The sequence below is a fragment of the Artemia sp. Qi Xiang Cuo genome, chromosome 17, assembly GCF_049724085.1.
Source record: "Artemia sp. Qi Xiang Cuo chromosome 17, ASM4972408v1, whole genome shotgun sequence".
NCBI lineage: Eukaryota > Metazoa > Arthropoda > Branchiopoda > Anostraca > Artemiidae > Artemia > Artemia sp. Qi Xiang Cuo.
This window is the reverse complement of record NC_142810.1, coordinates 53,253,740-53,275,066: the sequence shown is the minus strand read 5'-3', so window position 1 is coordinate 53,275,066 and position 21,327 is coordinate 53,253,740. Positions and strand designations below refer to the sequence as shown.

Below are 21,327 nucleotides of genomic sequence, written 5' to 3'. Positions count from 1 at the left end.
AGTTAAAACTTCAACACTTAGGCTCTCTAATCAGAAAATAATAAAATGAAAAATAAAATCAAAACAGGTGAGAAAACAAGGATTTTGTCAGCCAGTGGCAAACCATGATGACGAAGAAACAAGCAAATATTTCTACAAGGACCTCCCTCAAGCTGTCCTCAGTGCTAAGCAAAAAAGAAAGAAGAAAAAAACAACGAAAATTTAACCTTTCGAAGTTTACCCGACAACGACAAAACAGACACTCAAAGTGTCTATGGATTTGACAGTGGAAGAAGACACAACCATGTATTTTATAAAATAATCTCTTATTTAAAATACAGTATTTATCGATTCAATGTTTCTTGTAATTTTTTTTCTATATGAATCAATACTAGATAGGAATGACACAAAAGGCTAAGTAGAAACAGAGTTGAAGGTATAGAGTGAAAGGATATAAGGATAAAACAATAGCTCCAGAGGGAGCTATTTAGAGGGTTAGAATCACCCTTTTCCAGTGAACATGGCCATTTAAATCCGTTTTAACAAGAGTCCCTCTTGATATGAAACCAGTGATAAACAAAATTTCTTATTTGAACGAAAACCATCAAAAATTTTTAACTAAATGTTTTATACAATATCCTTCCAAAAAATATTATTTATACATAAAGGAAACAAATATATTTACAAATAAAATGTCTACTTTTATTTTTGTACATTCTACACCTTAGAAGTAGGTATTTATAAATCCTAAGTTGAAAAGACATCCATTTTTTAAAAAGGTGTCTATCTCTCACTGCCATCTTTATTTCAAAGTACATACTCTACCACTGAATTCCAGCAAACCCTTAATTATTCAATGCAAATGAACTTTTGCCATTGGTCTCATATTAGCTTATAGAACAAAAACCAGTTTTTTGACATGATGCCTATACGTGCCACATTTCGATAGAGTCGTGGTTGGTTTAGAATTGGCATGTCATCACCTTCGTATTAGCTTAAGAAACAAAACAAGTCTTGTGACGTCAGCTCTTAAACATGCCCCTTTTCGACAAGAATTCATTTTTGTTTCTATGCGGCCATGCCACACAAAAACCTGTTTCAAACATGCCACAAAGCGGCTGATCCTGTTTTCGACCGACCCCTTCCACCGTAAATCAAAGTTACCACGCAAATCACTAAATCTAAGTATTAAAGTAAACAACGCCTGCCCCCAGGCCCTGGGTGGTTTTGTCGACACCAGAGTTTTTTGTTATCTGACCTTTTAACTATTTTTAACAAAATTGCTGTCTCAAAATGTTTATGTGATGCATTTGGAAAAAAGGGGCGTGGGGAAGGGGGGGGGGGGCTAGTTGCCCTCCGATATCTTTTGACTCGTGAAACGTGAAATAGAACTTTCACTCTCCAAGCAAATGAGCACTGTCTGAAGTTTATACGAGCATCCCTTCCATAAGAACCATATATGCACCCAGGGCATAACTTACAATGCATGTCCCCGGGCCCCGGGGGGGGGGGTTGCATCGACACCGGAATTTTGATATACGACCTTTGAATTAATTTTAATAGAATGGCTATCTCAATATTTTTATCTGATGTATTTGGGAAAAAAGGGTGTGGGGGAGGGTAGCTGCCCTCGGATTCCTTTTGAATCTTAAAAAGTGAACTTGAACTTTCAATTTCCAATCAAATGAGCCCTGTGTGAAGTCTATGCGAGCATCCCTTCCATGAGGACCATATATGTCCCCAGGGTATAAACTACAACTTCTGTCCCCGGGCCATGGGGGGTTGTGTTGACACTGATTTTTTGTTATCTGATGTTTGAACTATTGAAAAAAAATTGCTATCTCAAAGTTTTTATCGGATGGGTTTGGGAAAAAAGGACGTGTAGAAAAGGGGGGGGGGCTAGTTTCTCTCGGATGTCTTTTGACTCTTGAAAAGGGAAATAGAACTTTCAATTTCCAATCAAAAGAACCCTCTCTGAAGTTTATACGAGCATCTCTTCCATAAGAACCATGTTTACCCCCAAGGCATAACTTACAACGTCAGCCCCGGGCCCGGGGGGGGGGGGTGTCGACACCAGAGTTTTTCTTATCTGACATTTGAACCTTTTTTAACAAAATGGCCATCTCAATACTTTATCTGATGCATTTGGGGAAATCAGGGCGTGGGGGGGGGGGCTAGTTGCCCTCTGATCACTTTTGACTCTTAAAAAGTGAACTAGAACTATCAATCTCCAATCAAATTGGCCCTCACTGAAGTTTATAGGAGCATCTCTTCCATAAGAACCATATATGCCCCCAGAGCATAACGTACAACGCCTGCCCCCGGGCCCTAGGGGGTTGTGTCGACACCGGAGTTTTTGTTATTTGGCTTTTGAACCATTTTTAACAGAATGGCCATCTCAAAATTTTAGCTGATGCATTAGGGGAAAAAGGATGGGGGGGGGGGTAGATGCCCTCCGATTACTTTTGCCCTTTGCTCACCTTTGACTCTTAAAAAGTGAACAAGAACCTTCAATTTCGAATCACATGGGCCGTCTCTGAAGTTTATATGAACATCCCTTTCATAAGAATCATATATACCCAAAGGGTATAACTTACAACGCCTAACCCTGGGCCCTAGGGGGTTGTGTCGACACTGAAGTTTTTTTCATGTGTCCTTGAACTATTTTTAACAAAATGGCTCAAAATTTGTTTCTGATGCATTATGGGAAAAATGGCGTGGGGTTGGGGGTAGCTGCCCTCTGATCACTTTTGACTCTCAAAAAGTGAACTAGAACTCTCGATTTCCAATCAAATGAGCCCTCTCTGAAGTCTATACGAGCATTGCTTCTATAAGAACCATATTTGCTCCTAGGGCATAATTTACAACGCCTATCCCCCGGGCCCTGGGGGGTTGTGTCGACACCAGAGTTTTTGTTTATCTGACCTTTGAACTATTTTCAACAAAAAGGCTATCTCAAAATTTTATCTGATGCATTTGGGGAAAAGGGGCGTGGGGGGCTAGTTGCCCTCTGATCTCTTTTGACTCTTAAAATATGAACTACAACTTTCAATTTCCAATCAAATGAGCTTGAAACTACAACTTTCAGTTTCCAATCAAATGAGCCGTCTCTGAAGTTTATACGAGCATTCCTTTCATAAGAACCATATCTGCCCCCAAAGCATAACTTACAACTTCTGCCCCCGGGTCTTGGGGGGCTGTGTCGACATCAAAGTTTTTGTTATCTGACCTTTGAACTATTTTTAACAAAATGTCTATATGAAAATTTTTATCTGATGCATTTGGGGAAAAAAGGCAATGGGGGTGGGGGGGCTAAAAGCCCTCCGATCTTTTTTGACTCTTAAAAAGTGAACTAGAACTTTCAATTTCCGATCAAATGAGCCCTCTCTGAAGTTTGCACGAGCCCCCCTTTTACAAAAACCTTGTATTCCCTCAGGGCATAACTTACAATGCCTGTCCCTGGCCCTGGGGGGTTGTGTCGACCCCGGAGCTTTGTTATCTCGCATTTGAACCTTCTTTAACAAAATGGCCATCTCAATACTTTATCGGATGCATTTGGGGAAATCAGGGCGTGGGGGGGGGCTAGTTGCCCTCTGAACCGGAGCTTTGTTATCTCGCATTTGAACCTTCTTTAACAAAATGGCCATCTCAATACTTTATCTGATGCATTTGGGGAAATCAGGGCGTGGGGGGGGGTCAAATCATAACAAAGCTTCTTTAACAAAATGGCCATCTCAAAATTTTTATTTGATGCAGTTAGGGAAAAAAGGGGGCGTCTAGTTGCCCTCTGATCTCTTTTGACTCCTCCTCTTTATATATCGAAAGTTCTCCAATCGAAAGTGAACTAGAACTTTTAATTTCCAATCAAATATACCCTTCTGAAGTTTATACGAGCATCCCTTCTATAAGAACCATATATGCTCCAAGGTATAACTAACAACGCCTGCCCCCAGACGCTGGGGGGTTGTGTTGATCCCAAAGTATGTGTATGATTTTTGAACTTTTTAATGAAATTTCTGTCTCAAAATTTTTATCGGATGTACTTTGGGAAAAAAGGGCGCAGGGGACTTGTTGCTCTCCAATCACTTTTGACTCTTAAAAAGGCACTAGAATTCCTGATTTCCAATCGAATGAGCCCCCTTTGAAGTTTATAAGACGACCCCTTCCCTTTGAAGTGCCTCTGGGAAAAAAATAATAAATATTAAAACATTGGAGCCGTATGGCCTTTTCTATAGGCAACGCTATAGCGTTGCCTCTGATTATGAAGCAATGAAACGTTTGTTTTGTTTCTGGTACAAAGATTTTGCTGTATTTAGATATAGTATGAGCAACAAAAGTCATAAGCCCTTTAGGGCATGCGTAATTTTTATTTATAGCATGCAAATATTCCACTCTAATGCCACAACACTCTTTTATAATTTTTTTTAGTTTCAATTGGTTTTAATATATAAAGAGGAGGAGAAGTGGATGGAGACTATAGGAGGATTGAAGAGGAGAGGAGGAAGATCCTCCTATAAAGAGGAGGAAGATCCTCCTATAAAGAGGAGGAGATTATAGGAAGATTCAAGAGAAAACTGATCTTCCTAAGTCCTGCTTTTTGAAACACGTACCCACCAATTGATTAACAGTATGACCTGCCGCTTGAAGGCTAATGGAACTGATGCCAGATCTGTCTCAGTACTTCGTTGTCTAAATTCCAAAGAAAAACCCTAGTCTTATCCAGCTGATAAGACAACCGACCATGAAAGCAGAGTGTTAATTTGTTGTTGATATTTTGAATCTCTTCACACGTTTCACAGAAATGTTTCAACGGGAAGAGCCTATAGTGCATGAACTCTATATGGAACTGAATCTGCTGGTCTTGACATTGACTGGACGAGTCTTAAAACCCAAAGTGACCAAAGAGCTTAGGAATGAACTAACACTTCAGCCATTCCAAGATGAAAAGAACTTTGTGCCACTACTACAGACAGTTGTGAGTGACAAGATTGTCGACTGTCTCGAGTCAGTAGACGAGCTTCCAAAACGCCCGTTCATGCAGCGTGTCCAGATGCATTAATCTGCGGCTACTAGATATATCCTTGAGCAAATAATCGGCGGAGATTTTTGCAGTTGTTAGAAGCGTTAACTTTTCTTCATCCCAACGAAGTTTCAATGCCAGTTTTTGCTCAGAGTTTATTACATTTTGGCAGGAAGTTACCCATTGTGACGCAAAAGGACATGCAAGTTGACGAGTTTAAAGTAGTCCGGTTTCAGGAGAAAGGATCGACGACAAGTGGAACAACGTGATTCAAGGAGGAAATATCCAAACATGTCTGAAGTCATAAAAATATGCTTTGACCATTACACGGGGGTCTGCCAGCATGGAGTGGGGCTTCTCCCTTTCCGGTTGGGTTCTCAGCAAAAAAAGGGCTTTGATGAATCAGCGAACTTTGAATGCAAAACTATTTGTGATAGATGGGTTGGGCAGATTTGTAGGACGTGTGCAAAATGTTGCTGTCACCGAAGACTTGATAAAACTAGTCAAATCCACTAGAAAAAGCTATGATCTGTAAATACAGCAAAAAAGGCCTTGAAAAAAAAAGACCGAGAAAGAGCAGCAGGATTTGGAGGCAAAAGAACTGCTGAGAGATCTACAGTTCGCTGAAATCTCTTTGAAAAAACAAAAGAGACTCTCGAAAAATATCTCAAAGAAAAAAAAGAAGCTTTTGGTTTCAAGGAACAGGCCGCAGACAAGTTACTGAAGAAAGCTCATAACTGGCTGAAAAAGGGCATTGAAAAGAAGGACATGGTCGAAATACAGCTAGCGCAGGCTATGATAGATGGGACTGTGTTGATGGATAATGAACAGAAGGGTAGCTGCTACTCTTGAGATTGAAACCGCCCAGTAGCAGTTGAAGTCAAAGAAACAGTTGCTGATCACATCTCTGTTCCAGCAGAAGGCAGAGCAAAAAAGGGGAAAAAAATAGGTTGTGTGTTCTAGCTACTATACTCTTATCTGCTTATTCATATTTTTGAATCTGTTTTTTTCTTGTATTCGAAAGTAAAGCGTTCAGAAAAAAAATGAAGGAAAAAGCTCCTCCTATGACATGATGATTCTCAGGTGGTTTGTTTCTTAATTATCACTTAGCCTCTCATCATAGAGAGATGTCTGCAAATGATCATTCCCATTTTTTTTTCCTTGGTCAAGTGTCATTTAGCGTTATGTCACTGCTTTGTCTTTCAAAAGCTTTCTGAAAGCTGAGTTTTGAGGTCCATTTTGCGTCTAGAATGGACCCTAGAGAGGTTTCTTTTTCAACTAAAAAGAAGTCCCTAAGTCCCTGTTTTTCCACTTGAATCTGTGGCAGCCCTGCTGACAACCAAACTGACAGATACATCTCTACAACCTGACTTAATCTCAATAAAAAGTGATTTAAAATTCAATCCTCATTTCTGCTCATATCACATTGGATATTGTATACAAGATGATCGATAATATAAAAGGTGAGACCATCTCTCGTCATCTGTTTCCGGTTCAGCCACTCCATCCCAAATCCTGGAATATCTAAAAGCATATCCATCTTTGAATCCAGGAAGGTTTCCCATAATCATTAACATCCAGAGTTGTCCCACTGACGATCTGTTTCAGCTCATCAAAAGACAAGCAAAGTCCTTGAATGTTGAGGGGAACCACAGAGAAAATACCATCTCGTTGAGAAGAACGGATTCGTTTAATTGCGATGCAAAGTTACTTTCAATAACCGAATTAGGATCAATATTATTCTGATTTCTATTTTTAACTGAATTATACTGGCTATGTCTAAAGGATTATTTTGTAACTCAACAAAACGCTCCCCCAATAAGCTGACATTATCCTGGTCACTAAAAACGTACTCATTTTAGTTATAGTGGATCGTAGATCCGCTCCGTGACCAAACTCACCAGACCAAGAAGTAGTTCTAAGAGAGTGACTCATTTTAATAGTTTCTGGGCTACAGGACGCTCGAAGTTTTTTTTTCACCTAGTGCACACTTAGATTGCCAAGGTTTTTGGAGAATTCTTAACATTCACAGCATAAGTAAGCTTTTAGGTACTAAAATCGGAGTAGACGCTCGAATTTTTTTTTTTTTTTAACCTAGTGCACACTTAGATTGCCAAGGTTTTTGGAGAATTCTTAACATTCACAGCATAAGTAAGCTTTTAGGTACTAAAATCGGAGTAGAATGAGGGGCAGACTAGCCCTCATATAGTGCACACTTAGATTGCCAAGGTTTTTGGAGAATTCTTAACATTCACAGCATAAGTAAGCTTTTAGGTACTAAAATCGGAGTAGAATGAGGGGCAGTCTTAAAACTTTGCTGTTCCACAAAAATTTTAAATTCCATAAGAATTCGTATAACTTGCTAGTCCGTGTTAGGATAGTTTCTCCCCTAAAGTAATTACTGTTACTTTACTCCTGTTGTTACTACTGAACTAAATACAATATTTATTCGTATTGTTAAAAGGATGCACATTATTGAAATTTTTGAAAATTTTATCAAATGATGTTGTTTATGCTAACCTTTGGGGATAGTCTCTAAAACAGAAATTAGGTTCATAAGAATAACTATTACGGAATGAGCTATTATTTAAATAAGTACTTGAATTAATCGATATACAGTATCCTAGTTTTTGCTGGGCAAAAACTTAAACATGTTGCATAAGGAGTTGTTCGAGTCTGCTATTTCATGCTGTCCATATAAAATAAACGGTAGACATAGACAATTATTTTTAAACGTCTTGATCTAGTGTATTCATTTGAGATATCTGCCGAATTCTTATGAGTGTAGCAAAAAAACGTTTACTTTCTTATGTTATGAGTGTATAGAATAATTTTAGCTATGAGGATGAGAAAAAAATTATGAGCAGTAAATGAAGTAGGAAGAATATTTCGATTTAAAATGAGAGCTAGTCGTTTTACATTGACAAATTGTAGATTTTATCCCATCAAACCTATTTCTTAGGTTTAATTTAGATTTCTATTCAGTAAGTATGTGTAAGTAGTAAATTACCATCTTGCATTTATGGAATACTACAGCTGACTGGCATTGAGATTAAGCCTGGGTTCCCACTGATGCGATTTCACGCCAAAGCGGGCGTCTTTGCATGGTCTGTCAAATTTCATCCGTCTTATGCTGCAAATTTATGCGTCATAACGGTTCAATGGCTGCGTCGAAATATTTGTTGTGAGCCGTTGAAAATCGCATCCGTTATTTTTAATTGAAAGCTTTGTAGAACAAAAAATTGCAAGTAACTGAGAACCAATCATGTTTATTTGAAGTTTTCCATTAATATTTAACAAACAACACCTAGCCCTTCACAGATAAGCCTTTTGAATGTTTATATGTTTTTCTTGGTTTCTAGAGCTTGAATTAGCCTATTCCTTTGCATTTGCTTTTAAAATATCTCATAATATTTTTTGCGGTTCAACGGCTGCAGTGAACCGTTTCTGTGTGAAAATTTTTGCGATTGTCTAACATCAGCTATCCGCGAGCCGTTTTGCGTTTAAAAAAATCGCGTCAATGGGAACCAAAGGTAACTCGCTTGTAACAGAAGTGACATGCCCTTTTTATTGTGTCTTTCGATCATAAAGATTAAATGTTAAAAGTATAAAGAATTCCGAGATAGGCTCATTTGGGTTTATATCTTTCTTCTTCTTAATCCGAAGGATGATATTAGCTCTAGTTTCGTTTTAAGTATAAAATATATTACGCCACAGTAAACTGGTCTTTTCTGCTTTTTTTGGCATAAAACAACAATTTGGACTCGGAAGAGGGGTTAAACATTATCGCTTGAAAATTATGAGTAAGCGAATCGGTCTAAATTATCCGAAATCTGTATTTTCAGCTTCCCAGTTTTAGCTATCCTATTATGCCCCCCCCCCCCTTCATATCAAATTAAATCTATTACGGAATATAGGTGAACAAAAAGGCCAATGATGCTGATGTTCCAATCTTCAAGCTCTTTATCGGTGTCAGAGCCCCGATGTTCTATTAATGCACCGATAAGGTAGTCCCCCTCCACTCCAACTGAATGGGCACCAAGTTTGCAATAGAGGTGAGTGGGACTTCCACTGAAAATCTGAATAATGGTGTTAGTAAGATAGGCATCGGATAAGCTAATTCCATCTTGCCATATAACACTCCAACTGAATGGGCACCAAGTTTGCAATAGAGGTGAGTGGGACTTCCACTGAAAATCTGAATAATGGTGTTAGTAAGATAGGCATCGGATAAGCTAATTCTATATTGCCATATAAAACTAGGTTGGGCCAAAATAATTTTGTTGGGGATTTGCCAAAATAATCTTTGTTTTGTGTGTTTAAAAATTTAATACGAAGTTAGTTTTCGATCGTTTCTGCAGTTCATGTGACAGTGATGTTCTATGACAACAAAAACAAAACATCTACGAAAATCGGCTTGATAGATCCAACGTTCTATTAGCTTTGCATTCTTGCACGTTTGCTTCTCTAGTATCACTAAAATTGCTTGCGATTTTTTTAAGGCCGTAGAAATTGTTGAGGCTAAGAAAATGTTTTGACCTCCCGCAATGTCAACGGGACTTATTGATCGACAGAAAGCTAGTGACAACGTCGTAGATATTGTGCCAACATTTGATTTGTTTGACGAGAAAAAATCTGTTTCTATCGCCATAATTGAACCGGATCAAGTGCCTGTGGTTCTGGATAGGTAGGAGGGATGAACACTTCCAGATATTGGTGAATATTGATGTATCCCATTTATGATTAAAGCAGGTTATTGATTTCTGTTGGTAATTGAGATTTTGGTTTTAGATTTTGCTTGTCTATCCATGTCGGGAGTATATTATCATAATTATTTGCTTCCTTAGCTTTAGCAAAGTATATTGCATTATCCTACAAAATCAATGCCAGACTTTGTGCCTCAGATCACAGGTAATTAAAGCAGAGGTTTCAATAAATTCCATGCCAAAATAGCCATGAAAAAAAAAATCTTTCATGGATTAGAAATGTTTGTATTAGAAATATGTAAGTGAACAATGATAGTAGACCTATTATAAATGCACTGAAAATTCATAGTGTTTTTATATATATTGCTTTGAAGTCTATTTAGTTGAAGTTGTCTTTGAGTTTTTTTTGAAAATTTATTTCATATTTTTGAATGTTGCAAGAGAAAAAACATCAAAGCTAGCCAAAATTGAATCAATAGTTTCTAAAGACAATTATAAAATGAATTTTGCGTTCACAGGGTGGTAAGACAGGCAATCCTATTTACTCTGTTATGGTAGGTTAAAGGCTGGCTGATTCACAAGTAAATAATGATTTCTATCCACTTCGATAGCCAAAATTTAAGGTCCGGTTTTGTTCAGTCTGAAAATTTCAGTCGCTTGGTTAAAACGATCTATATTTTTATGGATATGATTACGAAATAAATTCAAAAGCAAATCGTAATATAGTTTTGTAGAGTTTTTAATCTGAGTTGCTGAAAACCTCTGGTGAAAATTGTGACTTTTGGTGATTCCAATGATTCGCTTTCTATTCCCGTTTATGGCAAATAGGTATGGTAGCCTTTTAAAGCTCTTTCTTGAAACACTACCATCATTTTTTTTTTGCTTTAGTAACTTTTATTATTTAGATTAACTGAAATATTAGTCACCTTTCCTGTCTGTCAGCACAGTCATGCAAGTATTGACTCACCAATCCCCATTAAATACCAAATCCCCCTTACTAGAAAGTTTTTTTTAGATTAAGTATATTAGCTCCTGCTATTATTGACCGTGGTTTGTTCTTTACTAGACAGCATCTATTGCTCCAACTCTGACGAAGAAACTTTTTGAAAAAAAACTTACACTGTTTGGCCATTATCCTTGCAATTTTTTATATTTATTTTAATTAAAACTCTTAAATGAAAAAAAATGTATATTTTTCAAAACCCTTTGCCCGTCAACAAAATATCAGGTAGTAATCATTCAGCATTCTAAATTTCTTATAAACAATAGCCTTATTTTGTTGTTAGTGATTTCATGTGATTTTACTTTTTTTGTTGTTGAAGCTCAAGATACATCCTCAAATGACTATAAAGATGTTCTTGGAAGCACGCAGCCCTTAACAACAATGGATCATGAAGCCAGTGTTTGTTCTACTTCTCCTGGCATGTCTGCGGATTTTAAACCTAATTTTGATCATCTTAAACTGGAGTCAAACAGTAGTTGGGACAAAGGTATGCTCCCGACATCTTGACTTTTTTTTCATATACTTTCCTATCCAAAATGAAGGGCTGTGTTTTGTTTTTGCCTCTGAGTGCTCTGTTTTTTTTTTTGTTTTTTTTTTATGAAATATTTAGGTAGCAAAACTTCGGATAGGTTGAAATTATTAGAATATGAAATTCTGTGTTTTAATTCACTCTTGAAAAAGACGAAAAACCTTTAATTCATTTGGAACTCCTTTCCAAAGGTATGCTCCAGAACTTTGAGCTTTTTTGTATCATTGCCTGTCCAAAATGAAAAGGCTTATTTTACACTTCCTTGACGGGATTTTTTTTTTGCATTTGAGTGCCCTGCCTGTTTTTGGAAAGACTTATTTAGTTTGTAAAATTTGGGTCAATTTAAACTATTAGGTCCTAAAATTCCGTGTTACTCCATTCCTGAACAAGACGACAGTTTAATTTGAAACTTTTGTAACTTGGGGAAACTATTATAAGTTTTTCCTAATTATGAAACAAAGAGATGTTTACTCTTGTTTCTGGTTTAAGGATTTCGCTGTATGTACAAGTAGTATAACCAGTAAGAATAATTAGCCGTTTATGGCATGCATACCTTTTATTTAATAATATGTAAATATCCCACTTCAATGGCATAACACTCTTTTCTAAAAAAAAAATTTAGTTTCATTCCGTTCTTTAGTTTCAATTAAAAATATTATAATGAAAATAATCTTATTTGAAAGGGAAAACAAAATCTTATATGAATCAATCCAGTAGTCTTACCAAATCTACCTAATAAGTTTTTGCTTAGTCTTGTAGCCCAAGGTTGAGGCATGGTGTCCCAGGGTGCCCATCACCTGTTATAAAGGCTTTATCCCAGTGGGCAAACTAACAGTCTTTAAAATAATGGACAATAATATCCAGTTTAAAAACATCTCTTGGTTCAGTCCATTTGGTTTAAATTAATCCCCAAATGCTTAACTGTAACACTGAAAGAGAACTAATCCTTTGTCTGTGAAAGGGTTAATCTAGGTCTCTGTAGTTTAGTCATAGCACCATCTGAGCTAGATATAGACTCCTATTCTTTACGTTTCCTGTCCACTTCGCCAGGGCTACTAGTATCTGCTGACATGGTAGTGGATGAATGGCTTGAACATTCTCTGTTGAAGATTTCAATTTTGCTGTTCAGGCTAAGGGCTGTATTTTGAGGAGTGTGGCATTATCTGAGAAACTAGTTTGCAAAGTGACGATATAATCTGGATCAGATCAAAGATCTGCCTTGTAACACCTTCAAACATAGTCATGCACTTCTTTTTGAGATCCCCACCTTGAGAATGATTAGGTGTCAGTGGAGGGAAGGAGTCTATGTACCAGGAGGACATGCTTTGTATCAGTTAGAAGTCCCTTCGTCGAGACCTCAGTAGCAGTTCTCTTGAAGACATTATTGTTGGCAGAGTAAGTAAAAATATCCTTCTTCTCCATGAGAATGGGACACTCCTCGGAGTTAGCAGCGTGTTTTCCATTGCAGTTTTGGCACTTATGTACTTGCTCTTTTTTTGCTGTCTTGGATTGGGGACATTCTTCAAGGGTATGTTGTCCACTACATAGTAGATATCTTCTGCCTCTATGGCAATTTGAAGCTTTGTGGCCAAAACCTTGGTAGTTGAAGAACTCTATTGCCCGGTGGGATAAACTGCTTTACTGTATTTCTACACCCCAAACGGCGATTTCCAGTTGAAAATGAACATCCTGATTGAAGGTGTAAACCAAAGAGATAACCAAAGGGTTTGGATTTTTGAACGTCATTGCCACTTGTCGGATTCTATCATCACCTTGGAGCTCCTTAATAAAATCATCCAGATTGGTAACTTTCTCAGATTAGATCAATGCAATACAATACAATATCTTTATTTCCCCCCAAAAATACACAAGGGTTCAATATGGGGTGGATGAAAAGGCAAAAAAAAAGAAAAGAAGAAGAACACACTCACCAAGAAGACTATACTACCAAGAATAGATTAAAATATTTCTACTAACACATAGCAGGATGGAAGCTATTTTTCCTATCAACCCTAGAAAAATAGCGACCACGCTGCTGTTCAGCCACTGTTAGTGGCTCAGTTAACACTTGTCTTTTGTTTCTAGCCCCTAAGGTTATACACAAGAGAAATTCAGCGAAACCAAAATATATGGATCTAATAGTCTTCTTATCAGCAGCTGTAAATATGTTCCAAAAGAGAGTCAATGCGAGCACATGCGGCATCGCAAAAGTGTTGTAGACATGGGAGAGAATACGCCTGCTGTAGCTAGCTTTACTTTGAACTAGCATAACAAAAGCTTTTCTAAGTTTCTCGCTTAGATACGAGATAAGGAAAGCCTTTGTCATTTTTCTATCCCCTATCGGAAGACCGAGATAATTAATACAAGAAGATAACTGGACACTGATTTCCTAACTGCACGCATCCAACATCGCCGACAGATCTGCCAAATGCAAAGACCTCGCACTTTGAAGCATTGAAATTGAGACCAATTTCGGCATATTCTCTACTAAGCACAAAAGAATTCTCCTCGACAGATGATACGGTTCTACTTAAATTCAGGATATCGTCAGCGTAATTGAGTATGGAAAGGTCCAAACCTTTAAAAATACCTTTTCTGGTTCTGATTTAAGTGGGGTTGGAGCTCGCACCGAGCACAAGCTTTACATTAGAAGCACTTACTGCTATATCTAAGATAGAAAGTATAGCAGTAGCTACTGATTGATTCACAGCTATCATGATAGGAGAACCATCTGTTCCAATTCTTTCTAACATTGAGCCTTAATGGCCCCTACACTTATGATTTTGACTTGACTTGACTTATGTCCCATCCGTCCTTGAAGGTCGTTTTGGGGCCTCTTCTTTAACCAGTCCATTGATAAGCCTCCTGTAGGTGCTTCTGTTGTCGACCAGGCGGAGGAGTTGTTGCAGGTTGTAGGGTGAGAAGTTTTCTTTCCATCTCTTCGGAGGGCGACCTCTGAGGCGAGAACCGTGTACTGGTCCATCGAAGCCTATCTTCGGGAAACGAGTGCTAGCCATGCGTTGGGTATGTCCAAGCCATTTGAGTTGTTGTAGTTTTATTTGGTCCGGTATTGTGAATTTGACTTTCAGATTACGGAGAAGCTTGGAGTTGGAGATTCTGTCGTGGCAGGTGATACCAGCAATGCGTCGTAGGGATTTGGTTTCAAAGTCAGCTAGGCGACATTGATCGTCTGTTTTAAGCGTCAAAGATTCATAGGCATAGATGGCGATCGGAATAATGAGGGAGTAGAAGAGTCTCGTTTTGAGAATTGTTGTTAAGTTCTTATTCCTCCAAATGGGCATCAGAGCTTTAAAACTGGAGTTCGCAAGTGTCAGGTGTCTCTTGATGTCTCTGAGTTGGTTGTTATCAGAAGTAAGTAAGCTCCGAAGGTAGGTGAAGTCTTCCACCCACTCAATGTTATCTCCACCAAGCTGAAGGCTGAGATTTACCTGTGAATCGAGCTTGCGTGTGCAGCGCATGGCTTTCGTTTTTGAGGTATTGATGGCCATCCAGAAGAGGTTGGTAGACGAGTGAACGCTGTTAGCCTGGGATTGTAGATCTTGAAGGGACTCGGCTATTAGGTCTGTGTCATCGGCATATGCTAGTTTGTCTATCACCACTCCTCCGACAAGGGCGCCGGGTGGGTTGTCTGTGAGTGAAAGGGCTGCAGATAGGAAGAGATTGAACAGCTCCGGGGATATTAGGAAACCTTGAAGCTCTCCGGTAGAGGTTTTAAAGCTCTCGGTAAGTCCTTCTCCAGTCATGACGTGGCTTCTGAACTTCTTATACATGTCTTTGATCAGCGATATCAGGTTGGATGGGATGCCAAAGTGAAGAAGGATGTGCCATAGACTATCTCTCCATATGAGATCGAATGCTTATTTAATGTATATGAAAAGGTGATAGGTGCTGCGGCCAAGTTCGCTATACTTTTCCATGATCTGCCGGACAGTGAATATCTGATCAATTGTTGATCTATTAGGTCGGAAGCCGGCTTGGTATTCCGGAATGACCATTGAGGAAATGGCTTGTATACGCCCGAGCAAGACTCTTGTGAGGATTTTTGCGGCGTGGCTGGTAAGACTTATTCGGTGGTAGTTGTCGCAGACAGCTTTAGAGCCTTTCTTATTCAGGGGGACTATCGTGGCTTTGCACCAGGGTGAGGGGAAGTGACATTTTTCCCAAGCAGCTATGGCAATTTTGTGGTGAAGGTCAAGGAGTGGTTCGCAGTTTACTTTCAGTAGTTCAGGCTGGATTCCATCGGGGCCGGCAGCTTCGTTTGTGCTCAAGTCTCTGATAGCTGCTTCTATTTCAGAGTGAGGAGGGGGAGGACTTGGGTCTGTAGAGGTTACGGGGAAGCTGTCAATACTTGTGGGGTCTAGGTGGATGACTAAATTCAGTTTATTTTTTAAATGGTTTTCCCAGCGAGAGCGTATTCCGTCTGTGGATTGTATTTCGTTTCCATGTTCGTCGAGAAGGGAACACGCTTTGATGTCCTTCTTATTGGCCAATTCCCGAACTCTTCTATACATGAAGTGGGGGTCACCTTTCTTGAAGGCCGATTCACATTGATCGCACTTTTCTTTAATAAAAGCGCGATGAGCTCGTCTGATGGTTTTCTCTATAGCTCGTTTGAGTTGCTTGTATCGATCCCTACTTTGTTTATCTTGCGTGTTCATCAGTTGGCACTTTTCGTCACAGAGAGAGATGATCTCGTCTCTTATCAAAGGTTTCTGATTGTTTTTTTCGGTACCCTGTGTAGAATTAGCGACATTATATATGATATTTGTGCTGCTAGTCACCAGGTTGTCGTTATCTTCCTTAGACAGGATAGGTGGAGAGCTCGACGTGAGCTCTGAAATTTTTCCGGATAGAGTGGTGATGTAGGTCATACGTGTGTTCTCGTCTTTCAGGAGATCTACTCGAAATTTGGGGGTTTTCTTAGACAACTTTGATGCTGTTTTAAGTCTTTTTTTGAACCTAGACATGACAAGCGAGTGGTCGCTGTCAAAGTCGCCACCAGCTAGCGTGACCATGTTTAGGACGGATGTTTTCCAACGTCTAGACACGAGGATGTAGTCTATTAAGTTTTTAGTTTTTCCATCCAGTGAGGTCCAGGATGTCTTACGGCGTGGTCTGTGCTTGAACAGTGTGTTTGTAATGACTAAATCGCTGTGTCTGCATAATTCGATAAGGCGTTCTCCTCTTCTGTTCATTTTTCCGTGTCCAAATTTGCCCATTGACCTCTACGTGTCCACATGACCTCTACGTGTCATGTGGGGTTGTTTCCAACGATGGCGCTAAAGTCACCAATGACAAAGATTATGTCCTTTTTTGGGACAGAATCAATTAGACTTTGAAGCTGGAGATAGAAGTTTTCAGGCTCTTCGTCGTCTCTGCTGGAATCCGGAGCGTATACTTGGATAATTGTGAGGTTGGTGGGTGAACCTTTCAGGCGGATCATGATGATCCGTTCCGTGAGGGGGGTTACGGTGATTAAGGATTTTCTGGCTTAGACAGTAGGAAACCTACACCTTGTCGATGTTTGCCATCATGTCGTCCCGTGAGTAGAAGGGTGACATCTCCATGTTTCTCTTCACCAGTGACTGGAAGTTGGGTTTCGGCTAGACCAATAACGTCCCAGCTGTACCGTTATATCTCTCTTAGGAGTATATCTCTTGTCTATTTTTCCTTGTTTAGCGAGGGTTCGAGTGTTGAGGGTACCTATTGACATAGTTTTTTTTTGGAGAAACGATGGCCTTCAGGGTTGGAGTTGTCAACGTAGATATATTCGCGCGATTCACGGTCGTCGAATCGTCAGCTGCCCCGGACGCGGTAGTTCTTAATGCATTATCGTCGGTTACCCCGGACGCGGTAGCACTGGTTCTCATATTTGATCTCTTCTTCATAGTCATCATTAAAATTAAAGAAGGGGTTTCTTGGCTGGCTTCGGGACAGCGGTAAGCGACTCCTCTCTGTCCCTAGCAGGGGCCGACTGTATCTATTACCGATAGTGCGCCCTTTTGGCGTCCTGCAACACCAGCAATTTAACCCATTGCTGGGGGAAGGTTTGTGACTGACGGAACGTATCCATACCCCGATGTGCCCTGCCCAGAGCACATCGGAGGCGCCATCCTCCTCCTCCGTCTGAATTTATGGCCCCCAGACGAGTGTGCTCCAGCTATGTTTCAAGACCCCCAGAGACTGGGCCCCCCTTGGTCCGCGCCTCACTACCCATGAGGTACCTTGCATATCTGCAGGGCGTTCCCCTATCCGCCACCTGGGGACTCGGTGAGTGGCCTGGGGGAGGCCCCTACTGAGAAATGTGTACTCAGTAGGTACTCAGAAGTACAGTAGGTACTTATGATTTTGGCAGTGTTCAAACAGTTCTTTTTTTTTGGCAAAAACTGTTCTGTTCCCTAATGTCAACAACTTACTGGTCTCATTTGGACCTACAATGCCAAGGCCAAAATCTTTACACTACAATCATTTAGGTCAGGGTTGAAGGGACTACTAAGTGTCCTGTCAGTCGTCACAGATCAGAGGCAACGCTTTAGCGTTGCCTATAGTAAAGGCCATAAGGCTTCGCTGTTTTAATATTGAATTTTGTTTCCAGAGGTACTTTATATGGAAGGGGTGGTTGTACAAACTTCGGAGGGGGTATTTGATTGGAAATTGAAAGCTCTAGCGCCCTTTTTAAGAGTCGAAAGAGATCGGAGAGCAACGCCCCCCCCCCCCTTGTAATTGTTTTTCCAAATGTTTCCGACAAAAATCTAAAAAAAAGCCATTTTGTTAAAAAAAAAAGTTTTAACGTCAAATAAAAAACTCTGGGGTCGACAAAACCCGCAGAGTCCGGTGGTAGGTGTCTTAAGTTATGCGCCGGGGATATGTAAGGTTTTTCTGAAAGGGGTGGTCGTATAAACTTCAGACGGGCTCATTTGATTGGAAATTTAAAGTTCTAGTTATATTTTTAAGAAATAAAGATGATCAGAGGGCAACTAGACCCCCCCCCCCCCTTCCTACGCCCTCTTTTTCCCAAATGCATACGATCAAAATTTTGAGACATGCATTTTGTTGAAAATAGTCCAAATATCAGATAACAAAATACTTCATGGTCGACATAACCCCCCAGAGCCCGGAGGTAAGCGTTGTAATTTATGCCCCGGGGGCATATAAGGTGTTTATGGAAGGGGTGGTTGTATTAACTTCCGAGGAAGCCCATGTGATTGGAAACTGAAATTTATAGTTCTCTTTTTAAGTGGCAAAAGTGATTAGAGGGAACTAGACAACCCCCTGCATACGCCCTCTTTTCCCAAATGCATACGATCACAATTTTGAGATAGCCATTTTTTTCAGAATAGTCCATAGATCAGATAACAAAAAATTCGCGGTGGACACAACCCCTAGAGCCCGGGGGCAAACGTTGCATGCTATGCCCTGGAGGCATATACGGTCCTTATGGAAAGGGTGAGCTCAAATGATAGCTTCAGAAAGGACTCAAATGATAAGAAATAGAAAATTATAATTCCTTTTCTAAGAATCAAAGGGGATCAGAGGGTAACTAGCCTCCCCACCCTCATGACCTTTTTGCCCTAATGCATCCTGTCAAATTTTTTAGATTGTCATTTTGTTCAAAATAGACCAAAGATCATATAGCGAAAATTCAGGGATTTACAACCTTCCCCCCCCCCCCGAGCCCAGTGGCAAGTATTGTAAGTTATGTGTAGGGGGTATATAACGTTTTTATGGCAGGGTGGTTGTATAACCTTCAGAGGGGCTCATTTGATTGGAAATTGAAAGTTCTAGTTTCCTTTTTAGGAATCGAAAGTGCGTCCAATCAAAATTTTTCGATAATGATTTTGTTCAAAATATGCGTCCAATCAAAATTTTTCGATAATGATTTTGTTCAAAATAGTCCGAAGATCAGAAAACATAACATTGGGGTTGATTCAACCCTCCAAAGCACGGGGGCAACCCCTGGCATTTCCTGACCCGACCCCTCCCCCCCCTCCCAAAAAAAAATATTAACGATATTTTGTCCCAAAACTTATGGGAGCCTCCCCCGAAAACAAATTATTAACGATTTTTTTATTCAAAAAAGCCCCGGTTCTCCATGGCCCGACCCCCTCCCAAAAAATAAATTTTTCCAAAAATTAATGGAGCTGAATCCTGACCCTCCTGGGCCTGAAACCCCCCCCCTCTTTAAAAATCATTAACGATATTGTATTTCAAATCTTGTGGGAGCAGACCCCTTGCCCTCCATGGCCCGACTTTGGAATATTGGTAGAACATACCAAAATTCACTTTTTCATTATTTTGATTTATAATACTTTCTCTTTTGCTGCTATTTTTACCTATGAATTACTATTAAAAAAGATCACTATAACTATATTTGTCTGGAACATTCTTAGAAACAACTAATAAAATTAAATTTCATACTTGATAGATAATAATATTAATTGCTAAAAGCTCATCATTTCAAGATTTTATTTTTCTGTAATTTTTATTTGATTTTCAGTGTTGTAACAAATGTAAAAAAAAAAAAAATATTTGTAATATAATCAGTTTTCAGTAAAATGCCAATGACGCAGTAGGCTTAACACTTTTACAGTTAGGGAAGGGGGGAGTAGCCAAATTTTCTCACAAAACAGCCATACTTAAAATGAGGTTAAAATTCTTGCTTTGCACTAAATGCTAAATTAATTTCTGCAATATCCTCTCTCTTTTAAGGTACAACTGAAATAATTCAAAGAATCACAGCTGCGAACACCTCTGTTATATCTATCGGATCTCTATTTCTCGTTTCATTCAATCAACGTAAATTACAACCTCTCTCTTTTAAGTTAAAACTGAAATAATTCAAAGAATCACAGCTGCGAACACTTCTGTTACATTTATCGGATCTCTATTTCTCGTTTCATTCAATCAACGTAAATTACAACCTCTCTCTTTTAAGTTAAAACTGAAATAATTCAAAGAATCACAGCTGCGAACACTTCTGTTATATTTATCGAATCTCTATTTCTCGTTTGATTCAATCAACGTAAATTACAACCTCTCTCTTTTAAGATACAACTGAAATAATTCAAAGAATCACAGCTGCGAACACTTCTGTTATATTTATCGGATCTCTATTTCTCGTTTTATTCATTCAACGTAAATAACAACCTCTCTCTTTTAAGGTAAAACTGAAATAATTCAAAGAATTACAGCTGCGAACACCTCTGTTATATTTATCGGATCTCTATTTCTCGTTTCATTCAATCAACGTAAATTACAACCTCTCTCTTTTAAGGTACAACTGAAATAATTCAAAGAATCACAGCTGCGAACACTTCTGTTATATTTATCGGATCTCTATTTCTCGTTTCATTCAATCAACGTAAATTACAACCTCTCTCTTTTAAGGTAAAACTGAAATAATTCAAAGAATTACAGCTGCGAACACCTCTGTTATATTTATCGGATCTCTATTTCTCGTTTCATTCAATCAACGTAAATTACAACCTCTCTCTTTTAAGGTACAACTGAAATAATTCAAAGAATCACAGCTGCGAACACTTCTGTTATATTTATCGGATCTCTATTTCTCGTTTCATTCAATCAACGTAAATTACAACCTCTCTCTTTTAAGGTAAAACTGAAATAATTCAAAGAATCACAGCTGCGAACACTTCTGTTTAATTTATCGGATCTCTATTTCTCGTTTCATTCAATCAACGTAAATTACAACCTCTCTCTTTTAAGGTAAAACTGAAATAATTCAAAGAATCACAGCTGCGAATACTTCTGTTATATTTATCGGATATCTATTTCTCGTTTCATTCAATCAACGTAAATTACAACCTCTCTTTTAAGGTACAACTGAAATAATTCAAAGAATTACAGCTGCGAATACCTCTGTTATATTTATCGGATCTCTATTTCTCGTTTCATTCAATCAACGTAAATTACAACCTCTCTCTTTTAAGGTACAACTGAAATAATTCAAAGAATCACAGCTGCGAATACATCTGTTATATTTATCGGATCTCTATTTCTCGTTTCATTCAATCAACGTAAATTACAACCTCTCTTTTAAGGTACAACT

The 21,327-nt window shown here is 38.9% G+C and overlaps 1 protein-coding gene across 2 annotated transcripts in view; it reads left to right on the top strand.

Annotated features, from left to right (window-relative positions):
• The window catches only part of LOC148942334 (uncharacterized), an 81,356-nt gene that overhangs the window by 54,947 nt on the left and 5,082 nt on the right, over positions 1-21,327 (top strand). For both annotated transcript variants that reach the window (XM_089103346.1, XM_089103347.1), the window contains one exon: positions 11,028-11,195. In XM_089103346.1, the coding sequence (XP_088959472.1) occupies positions 11,028-11,195 (168 nt within the window). The remainder of the gene's footprint in view (positions 1-11,027; positions 11,196-21,327) is intronic.